The sequence below is a fragment of the Saccopteryx leptura genome, chromosome 11 (assembly GCF_036850995.1).
Source record: "Saccopteryx leptura isolate mSacLep1 chromosome 11, mSacLep1_pri_phased_curated, whole genome shotgun sequence".
NCBI classification, from domain to species: domain Eukaryota; kingdom Metazoa; phylum Chordata; class Mammalia; order Chiroptera; family Emballonuridae; genus Saccopteryx; species Saccopteryx leptura.
Genome location: NC_089513.1, coordinates 56,952,214 through 56,968,517, shown reverse-complemented (window position 1 = coordinate 56,968,517; position 16,304 = coordinate 56,952,214). Strand labels below are relative to the sequence as shown.

The 16,304-nt window shown below is 40.7% G+C and overlaps 1 protein-coding gene across 3 annotated transcripts in view; it reads right to left on the bottom strand.

Annotated features, from left to right (window-relative positions):
- Positions 1-16,304, bottom strand: part of ANKRD12 (ankyrin repeat domain 12) — a 146,741-nt gene that overhangs the window by 46,034 nt on the left and 84,403 nt on the right. For all 3 annotated transcript variants that reach the window (XM_066352938.1, XM_066352941.1, XM_066352939.1), the window contains one exon: positions 4,754-4,901. In XM_066352938.1, coding sequence (XP_066209035.1) covers positions 4,754-4,901 — 148 coding nt within the window. The remainder of the gene's footprint in view (positions 1-4,753; positions 4,902-16,304) is intronic.

Below are 16,304 nucleotides of genomic sequence, written 5' to 3'. Positions count from 1 at the left end.
CGAGCTTGCCAGCTTGAGCGCGGGCTCATCTGGTTTGAGCAAAAAGCCCACCAGCTTGAACCCAAGGTCACTGGTTCCAGCAAGGGGTTACTCAGTCTGCTGAAGGCCCAAGGTCAAGGCACATATGAGAAAGCAATCAATGAACAACTAAGGTGTTGCAACGCGCAACGAAAAACTAATGATTGATGCTTCTCATCTCTCTCTGTTCCTGTCTTTCTGTCCCTGTCTATCCCTCTCTCTGACTCACTGTCTCTGTAAAAAAAAAAAAAAAAAAGGGCAGAGGAGTCCAATGACTGAGACCTGGGCAGAGGATCTCAATAGATATTTCCAAAGAAGGCCAAGGTACATGAAAAGATGCTCTACGTAATTAATCCAGAGAAATGCAAATCAAAACTATAATCAGATGTCATCACAAACCTGTTAGAATGGCTATGATCAAAAGACAATAAATAAAAAAAGTGTTGGCAATAATGTGGAAAAAAGATAACTTCTGCACTGCTGGTCAGAATGAAAACTGGTATAGCCATTCTGGAAAACAGTATGCATATTCCTAAAAAAATTAAAAACAGAACTATCATAAGATAGAGCAATTCTACTTTTGGGTATTTATCTGACAAAAACAAAAACTGACCTGTGGTGGTACAGAGGATAGAGCATCGACCTGGAATGCTGAGGTCGTTGGTTCAAAGCCCTGGGCTTGCCCAGTCAAGGCACAATGAGAATCAATTACTATGAGTTGATGCTTCCTGCTCCTTCTTCCCTTCTCTCTCTCTCTCTCTCTCTCTCTCTCTCTTCTCTCTCTAAAATCAGTAAATAAAATCTTAAATAGGCCTGATCTGTAGTGGTGCAGTGGATGAAGTGTCAACCTGGAATGCTGAGGTTGCCGGTTTGAAACCCTGGCTTGCCTGGTCAAGGCACATGTGAGAGCTGATGCTTCCTGCTCCTCCTCCCTTCTCTCTGTCTCTCTGTCTCTGTCTCTCCCCCCCCTTGTCTCTCCTCTCTAAAATGAATAAAATCTAAATAAATAAATAAAATCTTAAATAACAAAAGCTAATTTAAAGATACATGCACCTGGCCCTGGCCCATTGGCTCTGCAGTACAGTGTCAGCCCAACATGTGGATGTTCTGGGTTCCACTCCTAGTCACACACACACAGAGGAGAGGAGACCATCTGTTCTCCATTCCTTCTCCTCTTGTTTCTCTTCCTCTCTTCCCCTCCTGGAGTCATGGCTCAATTGGAGTGAGTTGGCCCCGGGTGCTCAGGATGGCTCAGTGGCCTCTGATTCAGGTGCTAAGAATTGCTCAGTTGCTGAGCAATGGAGCAATGCCCCCAGATGGGTAGAGCATGCTCCATAGGGGGCTTGCTGGGTGGATTCCAGTTGGGGTGCATGTAGGAGTTCCTTCCTCTCACTAAAAAAAAAAAAAAAAAAAAATATATATATATATATATATATATATATATATATATATATATATATATATAAAAGCACCCCTTGATCTCACTTATATGTGGAATCTAATGAACAAATTAAAATGACGAACAAAATACAAACAGGGAACAGACTGACAGCTGTCAGAGAAGAGGGGGGTCGGATGACTTGATAATAGAAGATAAAGGGATTAAGAAAAAACATATATATATATGTTTTATATATATATATTAGACACAGACAACAGTGTGGTGACAGCCAGAGAGGGAAAGGAAGACGGGGGGAGGTGGAAGTGGGCAAAATGGGAGGAAATGGGGATATTTGGGGCAATGGGCACATGATGTGGGGACATGATGCAGTGTGCAGAGAATGTTTTGAGTTGCACACTCGAACCTGTACCCCAATAAAATCAGTTAAAAAAGATTATGTGCCCCCCACCATGTTCAGTACAGCAGTATTTACAATAGCCAAGATAAGGAAACACTCTTAAGTATCCACAGATGAATGAATGAGTAAAAAAAGATGTAGTATATATACACAATGGAATACTGCTCAGTCATAGAAAGGAGTGAAATTTTGCTATTTTCAACAGCACTGATGGACCTAGAGGGTACTATGCTAAGTGAAATAAATCAGACAGAAAAAGATAAATACTGTATAATCTAACTTATATGTGAAACCTAAAAACAACAACCAAACCTCACAGTTACAGAGAATAGATTGGTAGTTGCTAGAGTTGAGGGTGGTGGGAGTAGGCAAAATGGGTAAAAGGTGTCAAAGGTATAAACTTAAACATAAAATCAGTTATAGGAACGTAATTTATGGCATTAGTATTGCATATTTGAAGGTTGCTAAGAGAATAGATATTAAAAGTTCTCATCACAAGGAAAAAGAAAAAATTGTATTGTAATTGTTTAATGATGGATATTAACTAGATTTGTTGTGGTGATCCTTTCGCAATGTATACAACTATAGAATCATTATGTTGTATACCGGAAACTAATGTAACATTATGTCAACTGTATCTCAATTAAGAAAAAAAGTACAGATGTTCTATAAGATAAGCCTTTTTTGGTCTCAAAACTATAGATGTTGTTGTTCTAGAGCCTTTTGGCAATGAATGAGATTACATGAGTATGGTTTGTCCTGCCTAGGCGGTGGCACAGTGGATAGGGAGTCAGAGTAGGACGCAGAGCACCCAGGTTCAAATGCCTGAAGTCACTGGTTTGAGCGTGGGGTCTCTAGCTTGAGCAAGTTGTCACTTGCTCTGCTGTAGCCCTCCGGTCAAGGCACATATGAGAAAACAATCAATGAACAACTAAGGAGACTAAGGAGCCGCAATGAAGAATTGATGCTTTTCATCTCTCTTCTTACTGTCTGTCCCTCTCTCTGTCTCTGTCATACAAAAAAAAAAAAAAAAAAAAAAAAAAAAAAAAAAAAAAAAAAAAGAAAAAAAAAGAGTATGGCTTGATTTTTATTCCCTTACATATAACAATATAATAGCCTGCCCAGGCGGTGGTGCAGTGGATAGAGTCTCGAACTGAAAGGCAGAGGACCCAGGTTCGAAACTCCAAGGTCACCAGCTTGAGCACGGGCTCATCTGGTTTCAGCAAGGTTCACCAGCATGAGTCCAAGGTTGCTGGCTTGAGCAAGGGGTCACTCGGTCAGCTGTAGTCCCACTGGTCAAGGCACATACAAGAAAGCAACTAAGGTGACGCAACAAAGACTTGATGCTTCTCATTTTTCTCTGTTCCTGTCTGTCTGTCCCTATCTCTGTCTCAAAACAACAACAACAATATAATAGTAGTATTACTTGTCTGTAGGAGCTCCAAGATTTGTTGGATATATGGTATGGGCTAAATTTTTTTGATTTTCACCTGAATCATAATGAATGCTTCAAATTTGTACACAAAGATTTTTTTCAAAACAAGGAAGTTTATTCTGTTATATTTTAAATTGTATACTTTTTTTTTTTTTCTTAAGTGAGAGGTGGGGAGGCAGATGCTATTTTAGGGCCTGAGGTGAGGCCACTGAGCCATCTGCCGTGTGCAGGGCCTACTTGCTCAAATCGTTTGAGCCATGGCTGCAGGAGAGAAAGAGAGAGAGAAGGAGGGGTGGAGAAGCAGACAGTTGCTTCTCCTGTGTGCCCTGACCTGAAATCAAACCCGGGACTTCCACATGCCAGGCTGATGCTCCACTGAGCCAACCAGCCAGGGCTAAATTGCTTACCTTTTAAAAAAAATTCTGAATATGCCAAAAGTCTTCTGAAATATTCTTTTGGCTCTTTCTTTTTAAAAATTGTGTTTGTAAAACTGCACCCCTACCTTGCAACAATGACTAGAGGTCAGTCACCTAAATCAGTGGTCCCCAACCCCCGGACTGGTACCGGTCTGTGGGCCATTTGGTACTGGTCCGCAGAGAAAGAATAAATAACTTACATTATTTCCGTTTTATTTCTATTTCAGTCTGAACGATGTTTTATTTTTAAAAAATGACCAGATTCCCTGTTACATCCGTCTAAGACTCACTCTTGACACTTGTCTCGGTCACGTGATACATTTATCCGTCCCACCCTAAAGGCTGGTCCATGAAAATATTTTCTGACATTAAGCTGGTCCATGGCCCAAAAAAGGTTGGGGACCACTGACCTAAATGACAAAAGTAAGAATGCAAAGATCATTCATTAATGCCAGGAAAAGACAAGGGTTTGGTTAGTAGCTTTCTAATTTATTAAAGGATAAAAAGAAGTCAGAATAGCAGTGGTTGTAGCTATTAATGGGGAAAGGTTCTGCAATGGGCTTGAATGTACAATATTATCAGCAACTTATGGGGGAAAATCATGAAAAAAAGACAATAGCATCATGAGTCCGTCTACAGAGAGGTTGTGCAGCAAATAACAAGCTTACTAAATTCACCATTTATACTTGCTAGCTAGCATTCTTCTTTTTTTTTTTTTTAAAGTGAGAGGAGGGGAGATAGACAGACTGCCACATGAGCCCTGATGGGGATACATTGCCACTTGGACCAACTGAACTATCTTCAGTGCCCAAGACTGCTACTCGAACCAATCAAGCTACTGGCTGCAAGAGAAGAGAGAGAGAAGGGGGAGGCAGAGTGTTATTTCTCATGCAAGCCTTAACCAGAGATCGAATCTGGGACTTCCACACGCCAGGCCGATGCTCTATCCACTGAGCCAATCAGCCAGGGCTACCTAGTATTATTCTAAAGTACTCAAACATTTTATGTGTTATAAAGTACAAGTAGAATGTTCTACTAAATATCATGTAAAATAAAAAGTTGAATATAGATTATTTGAAACAAACCTGTGTAACTTTCATCATCATCAGATAAAGGCACCTCTCTTTTTAGCAGCAATTCCAACTCCTCTGTTTCAGCTACATCCACTGGACGCTCTCCATGCTTATTAGCTTGAAATGGATTTCCACCATGACGAAGTAACAATTTCACTATCTGCAACATCAAACAGTAGGAAGATTTAGTCCCTTTACAGACTGAATCATTTCAACCATTCTCTTGATAACACTCATAGCATCCTTCTGCCTCATCTATTCTGCCTCTATTTATCACAATCTCTTCTAAATCATGATTACACTCTTCAAGTCCCATTTTCATTGCCTTCCCCCGTCTGATCTTACCTACTACAAAGAAATTTCCTCCTTAAGATTTAAGCTGGGCTATTCTAGCACTTACCTCATCAGTTTCTTCCCTTTTCATCATACATTCAAAAAATTATTTATTGAGAACCTAACAATCACTGTGCCAAATTCTGCAGATATATCAATGTACAAAAATAACGTTCCCAGGCTTCATGAAATGTAGAGTTGACTCTTAAACAATGTAGGAATTAGAGGTGTTAACCCTCTGCATAGTTGACAATCCACATATAACTTGAGTCCCCCAATATGTAACTACTAATTGCCTACTGTTGACTAGAAGCCCTACTAATAACAATTGATTAACACATACTTTGTATATTATATATGGTATTCTTACAATAAACCTAGAGGAAAGAAAATGTTATTAAAATATTGTAAGGATCAGTCAAGGTGGCAGTGTAGGTAAATGCAGTACTCACATCCTCAAACAATCAACACTTCAACTAAACTACAGAACCAGCATTCAGAACCACCTGAAGTCTAGCTGAATGAGAGTCCTAAAACTAAAGATTTAAAGAAGCAGCCACATTGAGACTGGTAGGTGAGGTAAAATGCCCAATGGGCCGGTCTACACACACCTGTGGCAGATAATCGGGAGGGATATTTAGGCTGTGAAGCTTCCCTCTGAGGAGTGAGGACCCCCAGTCCAGGGTACCAGTGCTAAGAAGAGAAGTCCTCTTAATTTCTGGTTGTGAAAAACTAGTGAAGACTGAAACTGACTGAGTTGGAGGGCTGTTGGGAGTCCCAGGCAGATCCTCTTAAAAGGGCCTGCACACAGACTTACTCAGACTCACTCCCTCTGAGTTTCAGTGCTGGGGCAGCAGCGTGAAAGGAACTGGGGGCATACAGAGCGGAATTGAACTGTATGGCATCAAGGCAAGAGCTGGAGGGGCAGCTTTCTCCCAGACAGAAGTGCTGGCAGAGGCCATCGTCCCTCTTCTTAGACTGCCCCACAGAGCTGGCAGGTGGGCACCATATCTGAGTCTCCATTAACTTGGCTCACACTGTTAACTCCGCCCTGGTGATTCTCTGAAACCCTGACCTATCCAAAGTATAGGCCCATCCAAACTGCGTCTACTGGCCTTTCCTTAGGAATGGCCTGTCTTGGCTCATGCTTCATATTTTCCTAAAAATCTCTCAAACAAGCAGCAGTCAGGCGTCAGCAAGCCTTGTATCTCTTGCTAAGTGGCCCCAGGCCTGGCACTAGCAGCAGCCAGCCTTGATTGAAGCTTGGCCTCTCTTGGGTACCTCCAAGCCCAGCATAGGTAGCAGTCATCTGCAGATCACTTTGTAGCTCATGCCTAGTCGCCACAGGTAGAACACATGTGGTGGCTGACCTTGGCCTGCACCTCCCAGGAGACCCCAGAGTCAGTGCATTTGGTAGATAGCTTTAGACCACATCAAAATACCACCTAACCACCTCCAAAAGCAATACATTCAAGGGGCAACCTAGAGGGCACCAGAGCCCCACTGAAGTAAGTCCTGCTCTGTGGATTGGGTTCCTGCATAGCTGATCCTTTTTGGTGGTTGCAGCCAGTCCTTATAGCCATTGGGCTGGGTTAAATACCACTGATGTGCCACTAGCAATCAAGGTTCAACTACAACAGAAGGTTGTACATAGCCCACATGCGGGGCAGACCTGGAGTGCTAGCTCAGGTGAATGGGGAGGCTGGACCACTGGACCCTACAGGAGACCTATTATATCAGACCACTCTACGAACGGTGAAGAAATGGACATACAAGTCTAGGAAGTGTGGAGAATCCCAAACAAGATGAACTCCAAAAGGCTGATACGAAGACACACCATAATTAATATGCCAAGCCCAGGAGATGAAGTAACTCTACCTAATACATAGAAACAAAAACAGGAAGGCTGCCAAAATGAGGAGACAAAAACAAAAAACAAGCATGTGCCAAATGAAAGAACATAACAAAACTCCAGAACAAAAACTAAATACAATGAAGACAGCAATCTATTAGATGCAGAGTTCAAAACACTGGTTATAAGGATGCTCAATGAACTTAAGGGGACAGTAGATGAATTCAGTGAGAACTCTAACAGCATAAAAAAACACAAGGAAATCATAAAAAAGAACCAGTTAGAAATAAAGAATATACTAACTGAAAGGAAGAATACATTCCAGGGAATCAACAGTAGATGAAGAAGATGATCAAATCAGAGATTTGGAATATAAGGAAGCAGAAAACACCCAATCAAAACAGGGGAAAAAAATCCAAAACAAATGAGGATACTACACGGAGCTTCTGAGAAAACTTCAAGTGTAGCCACATTCGCATCAAGTGGTGGAAGGAGGAGAAGAGAACAAGAAATTGAAAATCTATTTGCAAAAATAATAACAAAAAACTTCCCTAACTTGGTGAAGAAAATAGACATATAAATCCAGGAAGTAGAGTCCCAAGCAAGATGAATCCAAAGTGTCTCACACAAAGACCATAATAATTAAAATATCAAAGGTTAAAGACAAAGAGAGAACCTTGAAAGCAGCAAGAGAAAAGCAGTTAGTTACCTACAAGGTAGCTCCTATAATACTGACAGCAAATTTCTCAACAGAAACTTTGTAGAGCAGAAGGAATTGGAAAGAAATACTTAAAGTGATACAAAGCAAGGACTTACAACTAAGATTTCTAACCAGCAAAGCTATCTTATAGAATTGAAGGACACAGAGCTTCCCAGGTAAGAAAATCTATAAAGTTTATCACCAAATCAGTATCATATAAAATGACAAAAAGTCTTAAGAGAAAAGATCACAAATATGAATAAAATAGCAATAAATACATTATCTGTCAATAATTGAATCTAAAAATCAAAATAAAGAAACAAGCAGAACAGAAATAGACTCAGATACAGAGAACATTCTGAGAGCTGCCAGATGGGAGGGATACTGGGAGATGGGTGAAAAAGGTGAAGGGAGTAAGTACAAACTGTTTGCTACAGAATGGTCATAGGGATGTAGAGTATGGCACAGGGAATATAGTCAATATTCTTTTTAAAAAATTCTATATTTATTTTAGAGAGAGAGGAAGGGAGACAGAAACACTAATCTGTTCCTGTACGTGCCCTGATCAGGGATCGAACCCACAACCTTTGAGTATCGGGATGCTGTTTGCTATCTGGCCAATGTTAGTCAATAATATTCTAATAACTATGTATGATGTCAGATGGGTATGAGATTTATTGGGGTGATCATTTAGTAAGTTATATAATGTCCAATTACTGGAGTGTACAAATGAAAATAATACTGTATGTCAATTGTAATTGTAAAATAAAAAATGATTTAAAAAATCATAAGGAAGAGAAAATAAACCTCCTGAATTACTGAAAAAAATCTGTATAAGTTGACATTTAATTCAAATCCATGTTGTTCAAGGTTTGGCTCTATTCTAGAGAGTCTCAAAAGAAGTATTTCTTTCTGTTTAAGGCTAACAGCAGTATCAATGTTCTTAATCTTATTCTCTTACCCATCTCCTAAAAATATAAACTATCATATATTTACATGGATTCGCTTAGAACTAATGAAACTTAAACTTCAAGATCTCTCACTTTCATGGTCCCATTACAAGGCCCTATATCTATCTCTGTATTATTCTGAAATTGTTCTTAAAGATATCCTCTCCCCGCCTACCAAATTATCTAAGCTTTGGGCTACATAAAACCACAATCTGCCTGGTTAGTCATCATTGTTTCTTTTGTGTGTTACTTATCCTCTTCCTTTCTATATTTTTAACCCCCTTTTGACTGACTCCCTTCTAGAAGGCAATAATTACAGTTCATGATTCTTTCAACTTAAAAATAAAATAATGGCAATAAAGAAATGAAACCTGGCTAAAACAAGAAACTGTTCAAGCCTATATTCCCTTCTTTATTTCCTTTACAGTCAAGCTCTTTGATAATCTCGAACCTACTGTTTGAATGTGATGACAATTATGCAATCCATTCATTCATTTTCATTCTCTTCCAGACCCTCTCTCAACCCTCTTTACCTCCAAACTCAAATATCCAAATGTTCACTGGATATATTCAACTGAATATACTTGTATTTCAACACAACAGCTAAAACCACTAGGTCCCAAACAGAGTTCATTATACTTGCACACTTATCTTTCATCTATTTCCATTCTCAGTAACTGGCATCATCAGTAAGTGAAGCCAGAAAGTTAGGAGTCATCACTAACTCCTAGTTTTCACTCAGACTCTACATCAAATAGATGGTCAGGTGGTATTATTTCTACTTCCTTACCATCTCTTCTTGTTTTGAGCTTCTATTTCCACTGAAATTAGTGTGTTCTTTCATCTGTAAATCTGTAAGGTATTAACATATATGTCATCTTATTCTAGACCATAAACTTTATTAGGGATGGAGTCTTTGTCTTTGTATTCAAATAATACACTTAATAAAACACTGTGGTGTTTCCTAGTGTTTTATTGCATGTTGTTTATATGCTTTACAGATACTGCACTTTTTACAAATTGAAAGACTGTGGCAACCATGACTTAAGCAAGACTAGTGGTGTCATTTCTCCAAGAGCATTTGTTTACTTTGTGTGTTACATTTTGGTAATAATCACAATATTTTAAACTTTTTCATTATTATTATATTTGTTATGGTGATCTGTGAGCAGTAATTTATTATTTTTTTTTGTATTTTTTCTGAAGCTGGAAACGGGGAGAGACAGTCAGACAGACTCCCGCATGCGCCCAACCGGGATCCACCCAGCACGCCCACCAGGGGGCGATGCTCTGCCCATCCGGGGCGTTGCTATGCTGCGACCAGAGCCACTCTAGCGCCTGGGGCAGAGGCCAAGGAGCCATCTCCAGCGCCCGGGCCATCCTTGCTCCAATGGAGCCTTGGCTGCGGGAGGGGAAGAGAGAGACAGAGAGGAAGGAGGGGGTGGGGGTGGAGAAGCAGATGGGCGCCCCTCCTATGCGCCCTGGCCAGGAATCGAACCCGGGTCCCCCACACGCCAGGCCGACGCTCTACCGCTGAGCCAACCGGCCAGGGCCATGAGCAGTAATTTTTGATATTACTCTTGTAATTGTTTTGGGGCACCTTGAACCATGTCTAATAAGACGGTGAACTTAATTGATAAATGTTCATGTGCTCTGACAGTTCCACTGACCAGCTATTGCTTGTCTCTCACCCTTTCTTGGACCTCCCTATCTCCTGAGACACAATAAAATTGCTATTGGGCTAATTAATAATCCTACAATGGTCTCTAAGTGTTCAGATGAAAGGAAGAGCTGCACACCTTTCACTTTAAATCAAAAGCTAGAAGTAATTAGGCTAGTGAGGAACTGGGCAGGTTGAAAGCCTAGAAAGACTGAAAGCTAGGCCACTTGGGCCAAACAATTAGCCAGGTTGTGAATGCAAAGAAAAAGTTCTTGAAGGATATTAAAAGTGTTACTCTAGTGAACACACAAATAATAAGAGAGCAGAAGAGCCTTGCCTGACCTGTTGAGGTGCAGTGGATAAAGTGCTGACCTGGAACGCTGAGGTTGCCAGTTCAAAACCCTGGGCTTGCCTGGTCAAGGCACATATGAGAAGCAACTACCTAAGAGATGATGTGGCCCTGGCTGGTATGCTCAGAGGTAGTGTTGGCTGGGCCTATGGACATCCTGGGTTCAATTCCCAGTCAGGACACAGAGGAGAAGCAATCTGCTTCTCCACCCCTCCCCTTCTCCCTTCTTTCCCTTTATCTCTCTCTTCCCCTCCTACAGCCATGGCTCAGATGGAGCAAGTTGGCCCCAGGTGCTGAGCAACAGTCCCAGATGGGCAGAGCATTGCCGGGTAGGGGGCTTGCTGGGTAGATCCTGGTTGGGACACATGTGGGAGTCTGTCACTCTGCTTCCCTGCTTCTCACTTAAATGACAAATAAATAAATAAAAAAAATTGATACTTCCCATTCCTTCCCCCAATTTCTCTCTCTCTTTCTGTCTACTCTCTAAAAAAATCAATAAAATCTTTAAAAAAAAAAAGCAGAAGAGCCTTATTACTGATATAGAACAAGTTTTAGTAGTCTGAACAGACAAACCAGCCACTATATTCCCTTAAGCCAAAACCTAAGCCAGAGCAAGGCCCTAACTATTCAATTCTATGAAGGCTGAGGTGAGGAGGCTGTAGAAGAAAAGTCTAACAATAGAAGAGTTTGGTTCATGAGGTTTAAGGAAAGAAGCTGTCTCCATAACATAAAAGTGCCAGGTGAGGCAGCAAGTGCTGCTGTAGCAGATAAAGCAAATTGCCAAAAAGATCTAGCTAAGATAACAAATTTGGCTACACTAAATTTTCAATGTAGACACAATAGCTTTATATTGGAAGAAGATACCATCTAGGACTTTCATAGAAGAGACTTTCAGAGCAACTTCAAAACTTCAAAGACAGGCTGAGTCTCTTGTGAGGGGCTAATGCAGCTGGTGAATTTAAGTTGAAGTCAATGCTCACTTATTTGAAAATCTTAGAGCCCTTAAGAATTATGCTAAACCTCATCTGCTTGTGCTCTAAATGGAACAACAAAGCCTGATTTGACAGGACCACTATTTACAACATGGTTTACTGAAAATGTTAAGTCCCCTGTTGAGGCCTACTTTTCAGAAAAAAGAGATTCCTTTCAAAATACTACTGCTTACTAATAATGCACCTGGCCACCCAGGAGCTCTGAAGACTATGTACAGTAAGATTCTTGTTTTCACGCCGGTTAATACAACATGTGCTCTGCAGCCCAAAGATCAAAGAGTAATTTTAACTTACAAGTCTTATTATTTAAGACCTAAAAGACCTAAATTTCCTGTTTATTGCTGCCCTAGACAGTGATTCCTTTGATTGATCTGAGCAAAATAAGTTGAAAACCTGGAAAACATTCACCATTCTAGATGCCCTTAGAACAGGGGTCGGGAACCTTTTTGGCTGAGAGAGCCATGAACGCCACATATTTTAAAATGTAATTCCGTGAGAGCCATATAACGACCCGTGTACATTACACACCATCCAATAAAAATTTGGTGTTGTCCCGGAGGACAGCTGTGTTTGGCTCTAGCCACCTGCAACCATGAACATGAGCGGTAGGAAATGAATGGATTGTAATACACGAGAATGTTTTATATTTTTAACGTTATTATTTTTTTTATTAAAGATTTGTCTGCGAGCCAGATGCAACCATCAAAAGAGCCCATCTGGCTCGCGAGCCATAGGTTCCCAACCCCTGCCTTAGAACATTTATGAGTCATGAGAAGAGGTCAAAATATCAACATTAACAGGAGTTTAGAAGTGGCTGAATTGCTGCAATCTCTTGATAAAACTTTAGTGGATTAGAAGCTGCTCCGTATTAGCAAAGAAAGTGGTTTATTGAGATAGCATCTACTGATGAAGATGCTTTAAAGATTGTTGAAATGATAAAGAATTTAGAATATACACAAACTTAGTCAATAAAGCAGCAGTATTTGAGAGGATTGACTCCAATTTTGAAAGAAGTTCTACTCGTGATTTTCAACCGTTGTTTCTCACGCACTCATAAACTAATTACTAAAGAAAAAGGGGTCCTGACCTCTTCTTCTTTAGTAACTAATTTATTTGTGCCATGAGATGAAAATGGTTGTATTTAGTCAGGGGCACTGACCTTAGTAATTAGTGTGTGTTAGTGCCATAAAAAAAAAAAGTTGAAAATTGCCTGACCAGGCGGTGGCGCAGTGGATAGAGCGTCGGACTGGGATGCAGAGGACCCGGGTTCGAGACCCCGAGGTCACCAGTTTGAGCACGGGCTCATCTGGTTTGAGCAAAAGCTCACCAGCTTCAACCCAAGGTCGCTGGCTCGAGCAAGGGGTTACTCAAGTCTGCTGAAGACCCACGGTCAAGGCACATATGAGAAAGCAATCAATGAACAACTAAGGTGTTGCAATGCGCAATGAAAAACTAATGATTGATGCTTCTCATCTCTCCATTCCTATCTGTCTGTCCCTATCTATCCCTCTGTCTCTGTAAAAAAAAAAAAAAAAAAAAAAAAAAAAAAAATATATAATATATATATATATATAAGTATATTTGAAAAACAGTAATATAAAGGTACCCGTATAAACTTTTACCTTTGACATGTCTATTAAAAACTTATATTTCAAGAAGTTTACATACACAGTGTCTTCTTTGTCTTCAAAATACTCCATTTAGATAGGTATTATTTAGTAAACACATTAAAAAGAAAACAAAGGCTCAGAGGAGGAAAGTTTTTTTGTTCAAGATTTACTAACTGGCCTGGCCAGGCCAAAACTGATTTCCTATCTTCACTCCAAATTCCTCCCCCCCCCCCAATATGGCAAAGAATGTTTGCTGCTAAAGGGGAGAAAAAGGGGATTTTTCAGTCATCCTGTTCAGACACACTACAGAGAAGCCCACTAGTCAAAAAGCTCCATAAAGCACGATCTTGGTAGGCCTTTTAGAACTTTATTCAAATAGGAATAATCAGAAGTTAGGAGAAGACCTCTAATTTGAAAAATAAACCAAAACAGTGCAGTAATATGAAGGATTTCAGAGAAATCCATGACCATGCAGGAAGTAGATCATTTAATTAATATCCTTTGAGAATTAAGATAGGCAGCCAGGAAACTGGAAATTTCATGGAGACACTGAGAAGTCCACATGGAATTACTGGTAAAGAGCTATCCCAGGATAGCATTAGCCTACTGATTTAGAGAACTAGTCTCAATTAGAGCAGGATTCAAGATATCTTGTATACAGGATATAAGAAATCCCAAAGGGACCGTACTTCTCAAAATATACTGTTCACAAAAATTAGGGGATATTTCAAAATGAATATGAAGTGATAAAAAGAAGCCTTTGATTTTTTTTATTAAACAAGAACATCAGGAAAGCAAACAAGTCAAAGAAAGTTGTTCAATTATGTAAATGAGATGCAAAACCAACTTTTATTTCATTAGTGAAAATGCACTATACAAAAGACTGAAAGTAGCCTGACCAGGGGGTGGCGCAGTGAATAGAGCATCGGAACTGGGATGTGGAGGACCCAGGTTCGAGACCCCGAGGTCGCCAGCTTGAGTGTGGGCTCGGTTTGAGTAAAGGCCCACCAGCTTGAGCCCAAGGTTGCTGGCTCCAGCAAGGGGCTACTTGGTCTGCTGAAGGTCCACGGTCAAGGCACATATGAGAAAGCAATCAATGAACAACTAAGGTATTGCAACGTGCAATGAAAAACTAATGATTGATGCTTCTCATCTCTCTTCGTTCCTGTCTGTCTGTCCCTGTCTATCCCTCTCTCTGACTCACTCTGTCTCTGTAAAAAAAATAAATAAATAAAAAATAAACAAAAGGCTGAAAGTACTGGAATATCTGCACATTCCCTGTTCCTCTAATTTTTGTGAGCAGTGCAGTAAACTGATTGTGGTTCATCTTATTGAAAGGTATTTTACAGTTACACCAGAGAGAGTAAGAGAACAAAAACAGGCCCTGTTGGTGGCTCAGTGGACAGAGCATCAGCCCGGTATATGGACATCCTGCTTCAATTGCCGGTCAGGGCACACAAGAGAAGCAACCATTTACTACTCTCCCCCTCCATTTCCCCCTTCTCTCCTTCTTCCCCTCCCACAGCCAGTGGCTCAACTGGTTTGAGCATGGGCTCCTGGCGCTGAGGATAGCTCGTTGGTCTGAGCACATCAGCCTCAGGTGCTAAAAATAGCTCTGTTGATTCAAGCATCAGCCCTAGAAGGAGTCACTGGGTAGATCCTGGCTGGGGCAAATGGGGGAGTCTGTCTCTTTAGCTTTCCTACTCGCATTTATAAAAAATTAAAAAGAAAAGAAAAAAACCCCAAAATGAGATGTAATAAAAACTTAGACCCAGGTAATAAAGATCCAAAAAACAAATACAGTTAGAGTATACTCTGTGAGACTTTCAAGCAACAATATTTAATAAAATCCTTTGCAGGAGGTCAATAAATAATGACTAAAAATTAAAAGGCATAATAACTTGCATCTTGTTAAAAATACAGACATAAGTATTAGAAGAAACACCTTCACATTAGTTGCTTTTGCTTAAAGATATGGGAAAGTGGGAATGCATGAAAGTGAACCTTGCAGTTACTTTTATAAGCTGAGTAGTACTTTTTACCTTCTAAAATACATGCAAGTAGTTTTTTTTTGTTTGTTTGTTTTTTTGTGACAAGGAGAGGGACAAACAGACAGGAAGGGAGAGAGAGGAGAAGCATAAAAATTCTTCGTTGCGGCACCTTAGTTGTTCAATGATTGCTTTCTCATATGTGCCTTGACTGGGGGTCAAGAGTGAGTGATCCCTTGCTTAACCCAGCAACCTTTGGGCTCAAGCCAGCGACCATGGTGTCATGTCTATAATCCCATGCTCAAGCCAACAATCCCATGCTCAAGCTGGCAACCTCAGGGTTTATTTATTTCTTTCTTTTTTTTTTTTTTCTGAAGTTGGAAACGGGGAGGCAGTCAGACAGACTCTTGCATGTGCCCATCCGGGATCCACCCAGCACGCCCACCAGGGGGCAATGCTCTGCCCCTCTGGGGCGTCGCTCTGTTGCAACCAGAACCATTATAGCGCCTGAGGCAGAGGCCACAGAGCCATCCTCAGCGCCCGGGCCAACTTTGCTCCAGTGGAGCCTTGGCTGCGGGAGGGGAAGAGAGACAGAGAGGAAGGAGAAGGGGAGGGATGGAGAAGCAGATGGGCGCTTCTCCTGTGTGCCCTGGTCAGGAATCAAACCCGGGACTCCTGCACGCCAGGCCGATGCTCTACCACTGAGCCAACCAGCCAGGTCCAGACGTCAGGGTTTGGAATCTGGGTCCTCTGCATCCCAGTCCAACGCACTATCCACTGTGTCACCACCTGGTCAGGCACAAGTATTCTTTACTAAAAGTAAAAATTAAGTGAAAGAAAAAAACCTACTTATATGAAAAACAAAGCCTTGATTTAGAACCACTGCTTATAGCAGGGGTCCCCAAACTTTTTACACAGGGTGTCAGTTCACTGTACCTCAGACCGTTGGAAGGCTGGACTATAAAAAAAACTATGAATAAATCCCTATGCACAGTGCACATATCTTATTTTAAAGTAAAAAAAAAAAAAAAAGGGAACAAATACAATATTTAAAATAAAGAACAAGTAAATTTAAATCAACAAACTGACCAGTATTTCAATGGGAACTATGCTCCTCTCACTGACCACC